The 20495-nt window shown below is 34.1% G+C and overlaps 1 protein-coding gene across 1 annotated transcript in view; it reads right to left on the reverse strand.

Moving 5' to 3' along the window:
- Nucleotides 1-20495, reverse strand: part of LOC134839916 (transient receptor potential cation channel subfamily M member-like 2) — a 132370-nt gene that overhangs the window by 21834 nt on the left and 90041 nt on the right. Inside the window, exons 5-6 of the mRNA XM_063855543.1 lie at nucleotides 16016-16160; nucleotides 9584-9745 (exon numbers count right to left, since the gene is read on the reverse strand). Coding sequence (XP_063711613.1) covers nucleotides 9584-9745; nucleotides 16016-16160 — 307 coding nt within the window. The remainder of the gene's footprint in view (nucleotides 1-9583; nucleotides 9746-16015; nucleotides 16161-20495) is intronic.

Raw genomic sequence — 20495 nt, forward strand, 5'->3', positions numbered from 1 at the left:
TAATTGTTTCATTTGGTAATCTGCGGATTTCATTGCATAAAACTATTTGATGTTGTTTGTTTCTTTCAGAATCAAACATTTTTGAAAATTCTTGTGTGAATCTTTTCCAACCTGATTTTATTTTTATGGGTAGTACTGAAAACCATTTTTGAGCTGCGCCATCTAGTGTTGTTTGTATTAACGCTGTGCGTCTATGTATCCAATTTTGATAGAGTGGTGTATTAATTGGTTCAGGTCCTATATTTCAAATTAAATTTGCTGTTACTGCATTTAAATAATCTTCTACAGAGTATTCAGGGTCTGTTCCTGTGAATACCACCAATGGTTTATTCGATGTTATTGACGATCCACCCATGAGGTATGGATTCATAGTCATCTGTAGTGATTCTGCGGCATTTGGCATTTGCGAGAAGTTTGAAAGTTGATTTTTTGTTATTTCATGTTGCTGATAATATGGAAGCGGTATTTCATTTTGCATTTGAGTCGGTTGGTAAGAATGCTTTGACATTGGGTTTTGTTGTATAGGTTGAAAAGATTATGCGTTAAATGGGTTTTGTATATGCATTGGTTGTTGATTCTGTATATCCGTTGGATTTTGTGGGTAAATTTTCATATTTTGGGATGGTTGAGATTGTCGCGGTCTCTGTTTGCGATATTCTTTATATATTGTGCAAAAAAATCTAGTTGATAATAATCATCATCATCAGAGGATAAATAATTTGTGTTATATGGTGTATAATGTTTATTTTTATTTTGTTGAAAAAATGGGTAATTTTCACTATAATCCTGTGGAGGTTGTGGATTATCTGGAAAATTTAATGAATTGGTCGATGTATTTGTGAGATTCCAATAACGTGAACATACGTGGTTTAAATTTTGCGTATTTTTTCGGGGGGTTGATTTGTTTTTGATTGGTGTACATAATTATAATTGTGTTCTGCAAAAGTGTTTCTTGTGAACGTTTTTCGTGTTTTTGACGGTTTTGTCATTGGTCTATACGTCTGATAGTCCATATAAGAATATTTTGGAGCAGCCGAAGGTTTAACGGTCGATTGTAAGGTTACTTGTGTTAGTGATGTATTTGTTTTTTTTTGGTGTTGTGAGATTTGGGCGTATTGGTGAAATACTTTTTTGTTTAGTTGTTACTGTTGTTTGGACGATTTCTTCATTTATGGAGTGTGATGGTGTTTGAATGTCAATTGTCTTGCTGTGTAAGATTTCTGGTTCTATTGAGATTTTCAATATGTATGACTGTTGAATTTAAGCTGTTATTTCGTGTATCAGGTAAAAATTTATTTTAATTTAATGGTGTTGCGTCAATCGTTAGTGGTTTTACTTTTACATAATCTCTGTGAAAAGATATTGTACTTATTGCTTGACTTGAGATATCTTGTGGAATATTTATAAATGTTGAATGAGACCACTCGGGTCCCAAACGTAATCTGATTGTTCTGCAACGACAGTGTCGTCATTGGTACTTTGAGGTCTAAAACTTTTTCTTGCTTGTGCAATTAAATCTAAATTGTGGGTAAAAGAATCTATTATAAACCATGCTAAAATTTTTTGTAAATCATGTTTAGTGTTTTGTGAGACATCGTTATTGGTGAAGTAATCACGGATTATATTTAAAAATGTTGAAAATACGGTGATTTCGTTTCTTACTTTTGTATGTTTAGATGTTTGGGTTGGTGATGTGCTTTGAACTTCTGTTTTTTCTAGTATAGATATATAACTATATACTATAGCAAAAACTTCATTAGTGAATATGGAGTTTGTTCTCTTTGAATTTTGATATTGTATGCTTTTGATATATTCTATGAATACTTTTGAAAATTCTAAATTTATATCGTCTGTTTGGATTACATATTTACCATGAGCTGTTTGTGGTGTGCTGAATTCTATGGTGTAGATTCCGTATTGTTGTGTTAGGTTACATATGTCTTTCAAATAAGGTTCTATAATCTGTCCTTTGATTTTTACATCCGGGAATTCTGCTTTGCATGGATTGATTCCTGGTTCAAACAAATTTACGAGTAAGTTTTTACAAAATCGTGTTTGTCCTCTATCATTGAGTGAATCTATAAGAAACGGAAAAACTGCTTCTTCATCTGGACTTTCGTCACTTTGAGTGTGGCTCATTTTTTCGTTTCATGACTGTTAATATATAATTATCAATATGTCTAATTGGTTGATTCCAATTATATAGGTGTACTGGTTTGTGTTTATCTTGCTTCATTATTCTTCTTTTTCCTCTTTTTGATGAGTTTGAAGTTGTTTCTGAATCGGAAAAATGTAATTGATCATGGATGGGGCAATTTTTGTTTATTGATTCCTTTAATTTGTATAGTTCGTCTAAACTACTGGCTTCTGATTCGGAGAATGCGTTTCTAGTTTTCGAAAACCTTTTTCTTGTTATTTGTCTTTGTTTGCTTATAATTTTTCTTTTTATTGTTTGTCGTTTTGTTCGAATTTATCCAATGTTTGTGTATGTGGGGTTATTACAAGATCGTATTTTTGGTTGTCTATTTCACAATTGTGTAAAACGATTGTTTGTTTATTTCCTAATTTTTTGAATTACATAAGGTTTAGGATGAAGGATGCAGGAAGTTATTAGTGATTTTTAATTTCCTAGACTGTTAGTCCTTACGGTTTTTTGGTTAGCTTAACCTGGGTCTTTTTGTTCAGGGTTGGAGAAAAAAGTATATCGTTTCCAGAGAATGATTTTTTACTTTCTCGTGGCTAGTCTAAGTTAAGGTGTTAACTTACTTAATCTTACTTAGGGGTAGTGATTGTGTTCAAGGGTTGGAGAATAGTAATTCGATCCACAAGGTTCAGGTATAATTAGAACGCAAGTAGTTCGTTAGATACTGTTTTAAACTTACTAAGTCTTAGATCTATCCTGGGTCTCGTAAGAAGGGGGTTCAAGTGAAGGATGAATAACCGAAGTTATTCACTGTTTAGCCTAATTTGAATGGTTAGTGTTATTAAAAAACTTTCCATTAGACCTGGGTCTTTTGAAAAGGTTGGATAGTGAATCGACGTTTGAGGTCGTTAGATAGATGATAAGTGGGTGGGGAGAACAAAATTGTTCTTTTTGATCCAAGGATAAGCCTTGATGATCAGAATTTAAAATTAATAAAATAGAAAATTTATTTAGATCCAAGGAAAGCCTCGATGATCTGGTTTAAGATTAAGTAAAACTAAGTATAAAATGGTTTAAATTTATATGATAAAAGGTTTTAGTTTTTAATGATGTTAGTTGGCTTATGATTGCTGTTATGTTTAGGTGATGAAGCTGGAACAACAGGATGATTTATATTTACTAACAATTTTTTGTCATGCTACTAATTTTTATTTTTGTTTTCAATAAATATTTTTCAAATATGTTTTATATAATACTGCAGAAGTTGAGAGAACGATTTGAGATCTTTTTATCAATCGTTATTGTACATTAGTAATTTTGTTTAGTGCCTGAAATAATTATTGAAGGTTTACTTCAAAGGTTTTATGTTTGCAAATGAAAATCTAAATTAATTGCTAGTAAGATTCTAAATATAAAAGTTTGTGTTGGCTTTTGCCGTACGACCATGAAACTAAATGGTAGGTTTCTATGTAGTCGTATGTCATCTCTTGTCCGAGGTCTTTTTCCAATACCGGGTAGTTCTCGTATTGTGCGGAATAGCGGCTCTGATCTATTGAGTCGTAGAGACATTTCAATTAAATTATTGTCGTGTAACAATTTGAAAATGTTTTGTCTATTTTCTAATCTATATTTGGTTAATTCTAAGATATTAAGGTCTTATTCGAGACTTATGGTCGCACCAGATGAGTTAGGTCCTTTAGGTTAACTCATAGAGTAATTTCGGATCGGGTACACCGTCTGCTCGTCACGCTATCTTTTTTTCGGCCGGATAGATTCGTGCAACTTCTTAGTCTAATAACGATCCTAATCTTACTCTTATATCTAATAGTCTCAGGGTGTTTAACTAGTCTCTGCTAGGCTCAATAGATCTAGAGTATACTGGCTTATTGCGACTGCTGAAGTTCTCTTGGAGAGGTAATTATTTTCTAAGTTAAATTCAAAACTCTCTGGTGCTGAAATTACAAGTAATTTCAGCACTTACAAATAAGTGGGTTGTTAGTTGGATGGATTGTGATTGGTTAATATTAAATATTTTACAGTGGTAAAAAATCTAATTTATCCAATAATAAAATGTAGTTTAGATCAGGTTCCAATATATGAAAAGTGTATGACAATATTCTTTCCATAAACCATAAAACTTGATTTTTTTTTCAAAATTTACTTTTTGAAAATTTCTTGGTTCTGTTCGTAACCGAACGAAAGTGACAAAGACTTTGGTTTACTCAAAGCTGAGTCACCAAATGTTTTTCGGATCTTGCATTTATAATGCATAGAAAACGACCTGAGTTGTTTTTGAGCTCTCTTACACAAATGACATAAGGAAAGTAACGAGTTTTGAAATGTTGACTAGAACTTTAAACGATGATTGTTTTAAATTACCAGACATAAGTTTTCAATACAAAAAAATTAGGGGTTTTAGGCGTTTTGAAAAAAAAATTTTGAGCAAAAAGGTTAAAAAATCCAACATTATTGTATCAAGTACTACGTTATGCACAGAAAAAATTAAATTTGCATGCAAAAAACTTTTTTTGGAAACAGTTTGTTTGGGTACAAAAGTCGAATTGTGGTTGAAAAAACACAAAACTTTTTGTTGCATTTCAAAATTATTTTCAAAATTATCTACTGTTCTCACCATCGAAAATTGCTAGTCATACATTTTTCATATATGGAAATTGTAAGATTAGGAATTTTTTTCTGTACGATACACCGAAGTTTATGCTAAAACAAGAAAAAATTTCTTTGAAAAATGATGACACGACTTAAGCAAAATGTATGAAAATTGAATGAGTAATGTTTTTTTATAGACTTAGTTTACGGAATTTTGTGATTAGCTTTTTCGGTCTATAAAAGGTCAAACCGGGTTCCTGTTTGCTTTCCAAAATTACAGAAATCATTATGGGAGTTTTTGTTTACTGTCAAACAAGGGATGTTTAGCAAAAGATTAGGGAGTAACAACTCCGAAAAACTTCAAACACTTCTTGTACAGTAAATCTCGGGTTGATAATATCCCTCCTAAAATTTACAAGCAATTAAAAATGATTTGCTTTGAGTGGAATTTCTTAGTCTTTTTGAGTTTTTTCACAAGAACTTCACCAAAACATTTGGATCAGTTTTTTTTAGTCTATTGTTTCGACTTTTTAACTAGCTTTTTTTTGACAGAACTCTTCTATATCAACACAAAGGTATTGTTGTCTTGAGCTCAAATTGTAAAACAATTTTGATCTGCGAGCCTTTTCCCCAAAAGTTATAGGGGCAAACAGATTGCCAATATAGCTAACATGGTACAATTAACGGGCGATATATTTCAAGATATTACCGCGTAAGCGTAGATTTAATCCCTCTAAGAAATCGTTCCAAATTGGTTGAAGCAGACTATTCGCGATAATGTCTACATAGCTAGGAGCGAAATCTATCAGTTTGTACTTCAAAATTTGATACACCAGGCGTGTGGGGAGATGATTCAAAATACTCGAGAAAAAAAACAAATGTTTTTTGCTTTTTTCTCAAAAGGTTTATCATTTTTTAAAAGCGACACTGCTTCATTGACCTTCCAGGGCAGTCGGAAAACAAGCATTCTTGTCAAATTTTTCTTCTCGGAACAAAATTATTACAAGACTACTATTATCGGGGCAAAGTCTTGAATGCTACGACCGCCTATCTAGGTTTATGAAGCCGTAATGAAAAGGATGAAAAACAACATGAACAATATGAATGAAATGAAAAAAAAACTCATATTTTTTTTTAATTTAAAATTCTTTTTGTAAAAATCATCCCCCGAAATCCCAAACAAAGTACAAGGTGACAGAACTGACTTCTAGTAACCATTCGATTATGGCAAATAAGATTCCTTCAACCAATTTGGAACGATTTCTAAGAAGTATTAAATCTCCACTTACGCGTTAATAGCGCAAAATAAATCGAGCGTTAATTGTCCCGAAATGGCCCAAATGGCAATCTTTACACCCCCATAATTTGCAAAAATGATCACGGTGAAATAATTTTTCAAATTTAGGATTAGAACAGCAATACGTTTTGAATGCAATTAAAAGTCTTGTCAAAGGTGGCTAGTTCGAAAGTCGAAATTTGTCTGTATAAAAAAATCCCCCGAGCACAAACATTCCGTTAATTTCTTTTACAAAAATCTGAGAAAACTAGTAAACTCCCAATGAATTACAATTGACCTTCGTATTTGTTAGTTATTTTAAGCAGCTAAAAATTGGTAGTTCTTTTTCGTTCTTTAGAGTATAACTGTTTTTGATTTAGTTTTTATTACTATGTACATAGGTCCGAGCAGTTTAACTGTAACTGTGTGTTTTAGTGTTGGGCTGATTGTTTGACTGTGGAGGTTTTTATGTTCTTAAACTGTTATTTCTTTTATATATTTTTTGTGTCTGTACTTGAAGGTTTTTGTGTCTGCAACTTCTTTCATTTTTATTGGCAGAGAAATTTTTTCTTTTGACAAGCAAAAATGAACTCAGTGATTTGCGATTCGTTTTTTATTAGTCCTAGCTAAATTGAGACAATGAAATGTGAAGCCTCTGTTGATTTCATTCAATAAAGTAGTTTTAAGGTCTTTTTGAGCCTTGTTTAACAACATATTCCTTGTAAACGATTAGAGAATTTTGTCACCCGTTTTTGCCATCGACTGAACTTATAGCCGTAATTGGTAGTTACAATGGAAACATAACATTGATAGGCAGCTTGACAATTTAGTCGCTAGATTCAGATTTAGAAGCTTACACAAACGATAAACTGAAAGTAACGTATTTTGAATTTTCGACTAGAACTTTAAACGATGATGAGTTTTAGGCGTTTTTGAAAAAAAATGTTGAGCAAAAGGTTAGAGAATCCAACATAAGTGAATCGAGTACTACGCTATGTACAGAAAAAAATCAATTTTGCATGCAAAAAACCTTCTTTTGGAAACAGTTTGTTTGGGTACAAAATTCGAATTGCGGTTGATAAAACAAAACAATTTTTTTGTTGCATTTTCAAAATTACTTTCAAAAATATTTTTTGTTGTCACCATCGAAAAATGCTAGTCATACAATTTTCATATAAATAAATTGTATGATTAGGAATTTTTTGAGAGTTTTTTTTTACTACGATACACCATATTTTATGCTAAAACAAGAAAAAATATCTGTGAGAAATGATGACACCACTTTAGCAAAATGTATGAAAATTGTGTGATTAATGTTTTTAATAGACTTAGTTTACGGAATTATGTGATTAGATTTTTCGGTTTATAAAGGTGAAACCGGGTTCCTGTCTACTTTCCAAAATTACAGAAATCATTATGGGAGTTTTTGTTTACTGTCAAAAACGGGATGTTCAGTAAATGATTAGGGAGTAACAACTCCGAAAATTTTAAACACTTCTTGTACAGTAAGTCTCGGGTTGATCATATCTCTCCTAAAATTTACAAGCAATTAAATATGATTTGCTTTGAGTGGAATTTCTCAGTCTATTTGACTTTTTTCACACGAACTTCACTAAAACATTTTCATCCATTTTTTTTAGATTATTGTTTCGACTTTTTAACTAGCTATTTTTGTCAGAATTCTTTTTTATCAACACAAAGGTATTGTTGTCTTGAGCTCAAATTTTAAACAATTTTTCATCTGCGATCCTTTTCCGCAAAAGTTATAGGTGCATACAGATTGCAAATGTAGCCAACTTGGGATAATGAATGGGCGATATATTTTGCGACATTACCGCGTAAGCGGAGATTTAATCCCTCTTAGAAATCGTTCCAAATTGGTTGAAGCAGACTATTCGCGATAATGTCTACGTAACTAGGAGCGAAAACTAACAGTTTGTATTTCAATATTTGTTAAACCAGGCGTGTGGGGGATGATTTAAAATACTCAAAAAAATGTCTTTTGCTTTTTTCTCAAAAAGTTTATCATTTTTTAGAAGCGACACTGCTTCCTAGACCTTCCAGGGCAGTCGGAAAACAAGCATTCTTGTCAAATAATTTTTTCACGAAACAAAACTATTACAAGACTACTATTATTGGGGCAAAGCCCTGAATGTTACGACTGCCCATCTAGTTTTATGAAGCCGTAATGAAAAAGATGAAAAACAACTTGAAAAAAATGATTGAAATGAAATAAAACGATTTTTTTTTATAATTCGAAATTTTTGCTGTAAAACTCATCCTCCCAAACGCCAAATAAAGTACAAGGTGACATAATTGACTTCTACTAACAATTCGCTTATGGCAAATAAGCTTCCTGCAACTAATTTGGAACGATTTCTAAGAAGTATTAAATCTCCACTTACGCGTTAATAGCGCATAATACATCGAGCGTTAATTGTTCCGAAATGGCCAAAATGGCAATCTCTACACCCCATAATTTGCGAGAATGATCACATGTGAAATAATTTTTCAAATTTAGGATTAGAGCAGCAATACGTTTTAAATGTAATAAAAAATCTTGTCAAACATGGCTAATTCAAAAATCGAAATTTGTCGGCAGAAAAAAAATCCCCCGAGCACAAATATTCGTTAATTTTGTTTGAAAAACTGAGAAACTAGTAAACTCCCAATGAATTACAATTGACCTTCGTATGGGTGAGTTATTTTAAATAGCTGAAAGTCAGTAGTTCATTTTCGTTCATTAGAGTATAACTGTTTTTGATTTAGTTTTTATTACTATGTACATAGGTCCGAGCAGTTTAACTGTAACTGTGTGTTTTAGTGTTGGGCTGATTGTTTGACTGTGGAGGTTTTCTGCAACTTCTTTCATTTTTATTGGCAGAGAAATTTTTTCTTTTTACAAGCAAAAATGAACTCAGTGATTTGCGATTCGTGTTTTGTTAGTCCTAGCTGAATTGAGACAAGGAAATGAGAAGCCTATGTTAATTTCATTCAATAAAGTAGTTTTAAGGTCTTTTTGAGCCTTGTTTAACAACATATTCCTTGAATTCGATTAGAGAATTTTGTCAACTCATTTTTTGTCACCGGTTTTTGCCATCGACTGAACTTATAACCGTAATTGACAGTTACAATGAAAGCATAAAATGATAGGCAGCTTGACAATTTAGTCGTTAGATTTAGATTTAGAAGCCTAAGAACATTGCGATTTAGAAGCTGAAGAACATTGCTTAAGATTTAGAAGTTTAAGAACCATTTCTTTTTTGTTAGTCCTAGCTTCATTGAGACAAGGAAATGTGAAATCTATGGCATTTTTATTCAATAAAGCATTTTTAAGGTCTTTTTGAGCCTTGTTAAATAACATATTCCTTGTTCGCGAATAGAAAATTTTGTCAACTCACTTTTTGTCACCGGTTTTTGCCATCGAATGAACTAATAACCGTAATTGACAATTTTCAATGAAACCAAAAAATTGATAGGCAGCTTGACAATGAAGTCGTTAGATTTAGATTTAGAAATTAAGAACATTGCGATTACAGAGCCCAAGCTACTAAAACTTTCTTTTCTCGATATCTGCACTGCAAATGCCAAGACATCAGCCGCCCTCCCTGACCCGTCAAACACTATACATGGAGTATCGTTCAGTAGAGCATTCCGAGTAGTGTCGATTGTTCCAGGTCCTCCTTCGACCACAACACAGACGATTGGCACTTTGGACCCTAAAACATTTTTTTTCCTCTTTCAATGCGGCTAGCTACCCGGGCCGAGTTAGGCGAATTGTGTCGGCTACCGGCTACGATTGCGCAATTGCCCATCGCGCGACCAAAAACTCTAACATGCGCGATGTTTAAAGTCGCTCAAAGTCTCAACAAAATACGCAAAGTCCGCAATCTGAGTCGGAAAAAGTCCCGAAGTCTCGTAAAACTGCACCATAAAATTGCAATCCATTTTTGATGGTTTAAAACAAACTAGAGGTCAAAGTTTCCCGTCAAGAAAAAAACCTCCATTTGAGAGATAATTCAAGAAAGTTCACTGAAGGAGAGTTCCATGATGTAAAATGTAAGTTTCAAAGAGATCCGTTCATAATTTTGAAATATCAAAAAGTATCTATAAAAAAAATGTTTTAGGTAGCAATTTTGAAAAGATGTCCATTTTACAAGCATCGAAACGCAATCCAAATAATGAAATAGGGTTTAGTTGAGTAAATACGAAACACTGGAGTAGCAGGTTGCAAAAAAAAATCCAAAAAAAGCTTAAAAGCCATATTAAAGTTGTGTCGTTTTTGTTCGCAGTGCTATGAGCATATCTGCTCGAACGCCTGCTAGACTTGAAGCGCAAGTAAAATGAGCACATTCGGCATCAATTTTCTTTGAAAATTGAAAAAAAGATATCTCAAAATCTGCATAAAATGTGTCCAATTTTTTGCATTACGAGACCAAACTGTGCATTACTTGCATTGTAAGCGGATTCCACAACATGCCCGAATCAAATTTGTCGCGGAATCCACAACATTGCTTTCTTTCTTTGATCTTCTTTGCTGTTTTGGATTCCAGAAACAAATACCTTAAACACTGTACCGCTCAAAACCGATCCAAAAATAGGCGAATTTGCGGAATTAGCAACAGTATTTGCGGAATTCTGAACAGTTTGTGTAATCCACAAGCAAATAATAAGACATGTGTATAGTTAAACTGAGCTGCTGCCAAATTCGCAACTCTAAGCGGAATCCGCAAATTGATTCGGAATCCGCGAATTGTAAGTGGAATCCGCAGTTTGATTGCGGATTTCGTTTACATATATATGTGTGCAGTTGTGTTTAAAATTATATCTTTCAATTACTACGATGATCAGCTACCAATTGGGATGCCAAATACTCGATCTCACTTCTGTCAAACACCCAACTGCAATCTCAAATCCTGCCAACAAACCCATCCAAATTATGTCGAACAAAATCCTTCGATCTCAATTCCTGCCATCTCAATTCCTGCCAACTATACAAACGGAAGTAAACTTATTCATCGAATAATTTCAAGCCATTCAACTAAAACAATCAGTTTTTAGTTTAGCCAATATGAAATATTACCAAATTGCGAAACCAGAACATACTTTGAGAAGGCAACATTTTCAGGTGTATATATTCGTGTATTTGAACAGTAAGTTTGATTCTGCTGTATTTCAAGTTTTGTTAAATTTTATTTCATTCTAAATTACTCAAATTAGTTAAAAAGATCATCTACTCCCAGTTAACAAAAGTTTCAAATAGATAATTGAAGCCCACGGACCCTAACAAATACTTGAAACAACAAAAAATTATTACGAAAAATTAGAAGACGGTTAAATTCAAAAACTCAACAGAAACAAGCAATCTTACAAAACAGTAAACTGATCAAGTAGCTGTTTCTTCATGACAGATGCCTCCTAGTTCAGCTCAAAATCAGACAAGGTAAAAAATGTCCTACCATTAGCCAGAAAAATTAAGGACATATAACAATCAAGAAAAAGATACTTTTATGCACAAACAAATTTGAAATGCTAAACCAAATGGCTTATTGAACTCTTCCATTGGAAATTTTACTTAAGTCTCAGGCTTGACGCAAGAGCTCGTCAACCACAAAACTCTAAAAAATATAGCAGAGAGTCGAATATAGCAGAAGAACAAAGTAAAAAATAAGAGTATTCGCGTTGAACGACCATCATATTAAAACACAGGAAAGCTCATGTGTAAAACTCACGCTGATTCAGTAGTGCACACGTTTGGAGAACCAATTTAAAAACTTCCAATCAAAGAATCCAATTTCTTCAAGGGTTGAAATGAATTCTGAAAACAATATAAAATTTTTGAATAAATTCCAAATTTCGACTATTTTTTGGCCGGTCTCTATCATTTCAACTATAAATGTGACTGTCCCGATTTCGTACATGGCTAAAGTCAATTATATGCTTAGTTGATATAAGCAAAAAAAAAAGAAAATTTTTCTCCGCAAAAAGTATATTTTAAGGACTAAGAATATCGAATAAATAAACTTATCAAAATTATTGGTGACACTTTGAAAAAACAACCACGTATCAAAAAACTGAAAACTTTAAACACCAAACTTTAAACTCTGACCTACTCTAAAATGATCGTTTCTTGCTAATAAGTAACATATTGACTCCAAAAACTTGTTAAAAAATTTCTGAATAGGTTCCTAAAAAACAGGCCAAAAATGACCTCGTTTTCCCGACATTCAGGGTGATGGAGCTTTTGTTTTCTTTAGAAAACCAACCATTTTTTCTCTTCATGCCAAGACATTACCTATAAACTTCATTGAGAAAAAAACAATAGCTTTGTCACAATGCTATGCTTAAAAAAGCTGGAGCGAACCAACCCCACAGCGAACAGCAAAAAAAATACTCTAAATGTTAGGTTTTAGCAAAAAAAACATTGTTTTGATAAAAAACAAATTTTTTTGATTTTAGATCCCACTATTTGCTCCATTAAAAATATTCTCTCGTGCTTTGAGCAAGATTCAACAGGTAATTGAGACGAGGCAAATCCTTGAGAACCAGACATTCAGAGCTCTAAGTTTGTTTAAAAATTGTGAGTCAGATATTCCAAAGATTTGAATAGCTAACTCATGATTTCATTCTGTCATCTCATCCTAGGTAATATCTTCATAAATTGAATTTACGCTTCCAAAAACTGAATCCCAAACACTGAATCACAAATACGGACCTAATTCGGCCATATCTCTTCAGTACTCTGTCATCTCACCCCAAATACTATCTTCATGATTTCAATTATCGCAAAAATACTGAATCCTAAATTCAAAATCCCAAATACTGAATCGCAAATACTGAATCTCAAAAACTGACCTAATTCGGCGATATGTCAAACCAAAAATGAATTTTTCAATTACCGAATTAACCCAATGACATTATTCGGTGTTGAGTTTCCAAAAGTATGATCCCAAAAACTGCTTGCAACTACTAAAGTGTGACGTCCATCGATTTAATTGAACAATTTTTTAAGCTTTGTACGTAAATTTTGCTGACAATGGTTAAGTTCTTGCTGTTAAATTCCGCAAGTGAATAAGCAAGTTCAGTATAAACAAATTTGTGAAATCCTTTACAGTTTGCAGATTCCTCTTACATTTGCGGATTGCGCTTACATTTTGCGGAATCCACTTACAGTTGCGGAATCCAGAACAACTAGCTATATTTGCTTGTTGCGGAATCCGCATCAGAACAAATGGGCCGACAAAGCTTACGTTACAGATATATGTATGCGGAATCCACTGAAATTTTGTTTGTGGAATCCACTTATATTTTTGAGCATATTTAAGACTTGTCTCTGGAATCCAGGAATATACAGACAAAAAATTGTGCTCCTATCCAGTGCACAGTTTGGCCTCGTAATGATAAAAGCAGAATACATTCCTCTTTACATTTGGCCTCTTACATTTACAGAATCCAATTACATTTTGCGGAATCCACTTACAGCTGCGGAATACGAAACAACTACCTATATTCGCTTGTTGCGGAATCTGCAACACAATAAATGTACCGATAATTTTTTACGTTACAAGTATTCGTACACGGAATCTACATAAATCTTGCAACCAAAATCCACTTTTATTTTGGAACATGTTTAAATACTTGTCTCTGAAATCCAGGAACAATTAGACGCAAAATTGTGCGCCCATCCAGTGCACATTTTAGCCTCGGAATGCGCAGACTTCTTTCATTGAAGTAAAATCAGAACTCAAAAAAATATACTCTTTTTGTTCTGGTCAGACATCTTTTTTGAGAAATAGTGCCGGCTTCTCGGATATACCCAATTTGCGTTGTGATGGTTGTAACATATCCGTTTTGACTTGCCTTGGTAAAGACATAAATAACGGACTTCGTCCGGATGTTTCTCATCACGTTATCATTTTTCCCCACGTCTTCTCTTTTTAAAGTACTTTCAGTGCATTTTCTAAAAAGTTTCACAACCAAAATATTACTTCCCAAAAAAAAGATCTCAACGCTGCGACTAGTCGTTATGTCTATAGCATAGTGTTTGAAAAAACCTAACAAAGAAAAAAACATAAGTTTAATTTTTTCAATTAATTTCTTGAAGCTTTTAGCTGACACTTTGTGTAAAACATAAGAAGGCGAGTTATTTTTTCGCAGCAGAACAAAAGTTTCAAATAGTTTACCTCACATCTTTTTTAAACGATTTTTTCTCCGGAATAAAGTGCCGCTTACGTGCCTAGAGCAAGAAGTTTATCCCGCTTGATTATCCAAAACTAACCAAATTGTGACAATTTTTCAAAATCCTATCAGTTTACAAACAATTATCTCAAGTACCAAACTTTTTTAAAAAGCAGCTCAACAACAAATACTTCAAACAATACTAAATCAACTGTAGCCTCATCTATTTTTCAGGAATTGAACAAAACTTGAATCTTAATTCGCATTGATAAGTTTTCTCGGGCGCTTGAACAAAGTGATAATTAGCAATATTGTTTTACGTGTTGATGGTACAATGTAGTGAGTTTATGTCCGGGTTGACTAACTCATCGAGTAATTTCAGGTAATGTACACCGTCTGTTCGTCACGCTTTTTTCCGGCTTATTTTCGTCTAATACCGATCTTAAATTTACTCTTATATCTCCTAGTCTCAATAGATCTAGTGTTTTACTGGTATTTGCGAGATAAGATATCAGGAACTGTTCTGGATAAGAACGACTGTTTCCTCTAAATTGATTAAACGGCTTATTGTTCCGACTTTCGAAGAAAGTGTGAAACATATATGTTCGGTTTGGTTTTTTTATTCAGACCACTTTAAAAAATTCTGGTCCCTCGTGGTTCGCACTTTTGTTCGAATGGTTGACAGCCGTATGCGCAAACCATTATTCTAAACTGCCACCAACTTGTCCAAACTGGTCTTGTTATAGTTCCAAACTGAATTGAGGCAGCTAATTGGTTTTATTAATTCCATACGCGACTCAAACTGTAATAATAAATTTTGATATTATCAGCCTCAAAATCAAATTTTGCCAAAATTTAATTCTCCAAAAACTATCATATAACCAATTAAAGGGCAGTCGGGACATTCAGGGCTTCGCCATGCTACGAGAAGTCTTTTCTCCTTCTAGTGAGGTATATACTTTAGAACTTAAATCTGTATTAAATAGCCCTTGAAACAAAACGAAAAAAATACTAGGCTTATTTAAATTTCCCAATGCAGTTGTATCGTAAAAAAAATTTTCACATGAGTTAAGTTTTGAAAACATGATCATAAAAAAATCCGTTAGCTTAGACAGTTCTTAGATTTATGTAAAGATCTAAAACACAATCTGAAAAATTTAAATTTTAATTTTTTCATTTAATAAAATATTAAATTGTTGAATTCCTTAAAAATTTCAGTTGCAGACAATGCGACACACATAATGCGCCGGCAAATTCTGCTTTAGGAGGGGTAGTATGTGGATTCTACAACTTTTTTAGGTAGTTTCGACTTTTGATTTTGACATGTACAGGAAGTAATTTCCTCCTAAGTTTTGTATAGCTAGTTTTCAAAGTATTACTTAATCACTAAATATATCATTGAAAACTGACCATCAATTGTGAAAAGTTCTAACCATCTTTCAAGATCTGGTAGTGATTGTTTGTGACGAATATATTACCTAGGGAGGGGGCGGGAGCATTTGACTGCCCATTCGGGTTGCCAATAAGTTGCCCCAAAGTGTTAACTTATTGCTTGTTTTTGTATAGCCAATTTTTGCAGCCAAATCGAAAAATATCCTAGAGGCGCATCGTCACCAAAATATTGTAACAGTGAAGGGGTGACATAAAGAAGAGAGTGGTTTCCGCAAAACGCGATTTAAATAAAACGTACGGCGCAAGAAATACTAGCTAAATGTGGTTTTATATGAGGTTCAGCTGTGCAAAAAAAAACTCAAATTAACAAAAAGTTGAGAATGGCTGTGTGAGGCTTATTACACTGTAAATAAAATTACCAGCGAACGTGAATTGGCCGCCTTTTCCAATATTGCTGAGTGCCTTCTCAAACTTTCCTCTAAGTTTTTGCTCCTTTCCAAACTGATTTCTGCTTCCATCGTCACACAGGATAAAGTGGGTGTGATTTGGATCCAATTCAGCGCCCTAGTAAAAACAGAGACATAAGAAATTGGTCATCAAAACTAGGCATCAAAAGTATTAGGCTAAATCGCCGGCGCTCCAACAGGGGGTACCTACACAGGGGTGCTCCAGAGCCTTATCCCAAAACCACATAGGCGCTCCAGACACAATTTCTCGGTGCTCCAGACTCTAAGTCGAAAACCACATAGGGGCTACAAACAAATATTCAAACCCTAGGGGCACTCCAAATAGGAAACGAAAACCACATGTATTTATAGCCTAAGTGCTATAAAATGACTATATTATAATAAGTCTCTGCTGTTGTAATGTATAACAAAGGTAGTAATATAAATCTTTAATGGTATTCAAATGTTAGAGGGAATTTCTTTTCATTATTTTCCAATCACCTTATTACAAACACTTCAAATTAGCTGTTAAAGAGAGAGGTTAACCATATAAAGTACAAATAATTTTAAAAAATGCCAACAAGCTTGAATTAAAAGTAGCCAAGCAGTTTTGCAATGGTAATCAGTCTTTTTTATTTGAAAATTTTCTTCATTTGCACATTATTTCCGGGGACGAATTAATATCACTAGAGTGACTTTCTTCAACAGTTCTACTTTCAGTAGCTTCATATATTAGAAAAGGGTTCTTTGAGTATGCGCGCTGTCCTCGAGAGTCATTTGACGTACATGCTCTCATGACTGTACTGAGGCTGGTAAAAGCCTTGAACCGGTATTATAAAATTGAGCATGCTTTTCTCAATTGACAAAAGGAAGATTGAGTGCTTACTTCACTTTCAATTTCCTTTAAACTGTTATCTATAACCTCAAAGAAGAAACTATTTTCGGAAATCTTGCATTGAACGAAAGTAAGAGCTGAGACCGCATCGAAGAGAAGGAAACGTTTCCTATCGAAGGGTTAGAGTGCTATTTTGTTATTTATAGCAGTCTGTATCTCATGTTTTTTCGATTTTGTCGTATAATTATTCACATGCAGCGTCTTTTTATCGAACCGCCATTCTTTGATTGGGCATGAAGTAGTTTTCTTTGCGCGAACATTGTAATTCCTTTCGCCGAAACTTTTTGATTCAGATCTAAAATTATTAATAGTGGTTACTGAAAGTATTCGATTGTTTTTTTTTCTTGCGTGAGATTCATAAAACAAATCTTTCAAAGCGGGAACTAGACAAAAAACTATTTCATTTAAAACCAATCATTTGAACCTTGTCCAGTATTGAGTAGTCAAGTATTATATTGGCTGAGGAAAGTATTTGGGTGTTTTTTCGAGAGCTTCACAAAAAATAAATCTTTTTTTCTAAAGAAAAAAACTGGAGCTAGATAAGAAAACATTACACTTAACAAGGAATCAACTCACCTTTGTCCAGTATGAGGTAGAGTTTTGAATTCAGGGCTACAAATTCCTCCAAAATTTCCCTACCATATTGTCTTTCATTTTCAAAATGACTTTTTGTTTTCATCACTATACAGCAGGGGATCTGAAGGGGTAGTTGGAAAAGTCGAAGTCTGGTTGAAAAAATTTGAAGTCTCCATAAATGTTTTTGGTTTTCACGGCATATATGAAGCTATCGGTATCGCCGTATTTTAGTTCTAATTGGAGGCTTGGTTTCATTTTGTGTATTGAAACTCAAACATATAATTTTTTGCGAGGTCCAAAATTATTCCCCACACCAAGGTTGGTTTAGTCCACTTTACTCTTGAAACCTCTAATAATATTGTGGCAATTTAAACGATATCGATTATTCATATTGCTCTTAGATGTTTTTTTTTTCTAGAAGCTCCCTTTCGGTTGTTACAATTTCAACATTCTTCCTATTCAGCATAGACTCCATGAACTTTCCGAACGCAGAGGTTACCTGCTGGAACTTGATTTCTGCGTTTTTTCTGAGTTCGGTATTGAGCTGAACAAAAGGAGCCAACCATTTTGCTTGCTTAAATCTATGCCTAGTTGATAATATAAAATCGGGGTCAAGTAGTGGAGAACATTCTTAGCTTGGGGTTAAAGGTCTGCATCAGCTTTAGTATTTTGAGAAGTGTTTTGACGTTCGGTTGGGCAGCCATTTCGATTTGATCCGTGCTGAGCATATCCATTGTTACTACTTCTATGGTAGGCGCGATTTGAAAATCTTGAAAGTATCAAATCTTCAGGTGTTTTGAATGCAAATCTTCGGGTGTTTTGAGATCTCCTTCCACAACGTATCCCAATTTAGAATCCGGGCTAGTCATCATCAAGTTTTTTCAACTAGGACAAAATCTTTTAGTGGTGGTGGATAATTCTCCATGATTCCCCCGTAAAAGTTATTCGCATCAATCTTAATTATGAAGCTTGATTCTTCATTGGGTTCAAACGAGCTTGTGTACTTGTTGTTCGCTTTCCAATACTTCTTGACATATACGGATGACATGCCATCACGGATCAAAATTTGGGTTTTATCCAGGTGCACTTGTTCTGTTAATGGTCTAAAATCCGTCCTGCACATTTTCAAAAACGCGTCGCCTGCAAGATTGCTCGCGGTTTAGTGAAGGGGGCAGTCCAGTCTATACGTTTCGTAACAAACAGATCTTAACTTCTCAAATACACAAGCTAAAAGGAAAACATCTGAGGCTAAATAGATGTCATGGTAATCTCCTACGTTTTTGCACCGTAGCTGTTATAATACTTTCATCGCATAGCTGTATTCCAGTTTGCCACCGCTGACTTCTGCCCCTTGTAAACTGTTTATCCACAATCTTCTTGCCGGCAATTTTGTTTCTTTAAATTTCTTGAAGCTGTTCACGTATGAATACTGGTAGTAGCCCTTTTGTTTGAGGAGATCTATTTGCTTTTGTGAGTAACCCATTGATGCAATTTTTGTTTTCATCAGCTGAAATCCAACGGATGACAAATTTTCAGTTAGCTGACTCAATGAAGAGGGCATACACTTGTATGAGTCTATGAAGCGAAAGATCTCATAAATTTGTGTTTGTCATATTTTTCCCGTGTTTGTCCTCAATTTCTTTTACCCAAACCGACCTAGTCAGTGAGATTTAATTTTCAGTGGAAGGGCTATTGAAATATGTTCCTATTGTGAAGGTCTCTTACAATATTATGGATGTCGTAGTTAGACAAAATGTGAACTATTACCTGAGTGAACTTAGGCATTTTCCTTGCTAGATTACATTCCTGATGCGCCCAACCTAGAAATTTCTTAGTAACGTGGCACTGGTTGACTACCATTATGGATTCTTCAGCGAATTGTTCCTCACAAATCCAACAAGTGTCTGCCGCTTCTCTCGGAAATTCGAGTTGTCGTACAAAGTGAAGTATTTACGTTTGTCATTGCAAATCTCCCTCGCTAATGATTCCAATGATTTTATCACCTTCCTCATAGTGTCTGGTCCTCTACCAATTTCGTACTTGATTGGAAATGAGTTGCCATGCTCAACTACAACTAGTCAATAGCTGCATGGTTTATGAATTTCCACTGTTTAATTAAACGTAAGAAGAAGCTGGATTGCGAGTAGGTCCCGGAACAGGGACATTTATTGACTCACGATCGAAATAGGTTACGCGCGGCGCAAATCATCTTGCCATTAGGTTCTTGAATTGTTTGGTTTTTATTGGATTTTGGCATCTTTATAGATAGTCTTTCCGTTTTGTAATACAATTCTTGATGATTTTTCATGATTTAGCTTGACGTGCAAATATGATCACATTTTCAACATACTTCGTTTGGTTCGCGGCTTGGCTGTTTTTGCACAAACATCATCATCTTACAGAGTCCTTCGATGAGGACATAGTGGTAGTTGTCGTCACTGTTTACCAACAACAGGAGGTCTACCGTAAAGTTACAGTCTGATCTTTTAGACACATGAACGGGTGTTAGCTCGTTATCTTCATATCTAAATCACTAATTTAGGTTATCCGAAAACTAATTATTTTTTTGGATTCTGCTTAATTTCGTATAAAGCATTGTGGACAACGTATATGTTTTTTTTTTATCAAAAGATTTTTCATCAATTTTTCCTACCGGAAAACGTTGATTTGTACCTTTTTGAGCCGCTCAAACCGCTAAATGGTGAACAAACTCATAGACAGCTGGTGGTCACCGTTGATCTCCACCAGATTCAGTTGTACTTTCGATCGTATGTGCTGATCTGTGCCTTTTTCCACCATCGTTGTTCCGGCTCTTATAGTGGAGGCTTTTCGGGTTGGTAGTGACATGCTGCGTAGTTGCAATACAGGAAACAGTTATGATCTGATATGTTTAGGACATTTATCACATTTCTCTGTTGCTACTTCAATTTCGGTGGTAGCGGGATATGCGATTCTGCTCTGATTGGGGATAGTTTTGCTACA

The sequence above is a fragment of the Symsagittifera roscoffensis genome, chromosome 2 (genome assembly GCF_963678635.1).
Source record: "Symsagittifera roscoffensis chromosome 2, txSymRosc1.1, whole genome shotgun sequence".
Classification (NCBI taxonomy): domain Eukaryota; kingdom Metazoa; phylum Xenacoelomorpha; order Acoela; family Convolutidae; genus Symsagittifera; species Symsagittifera roscoffensis.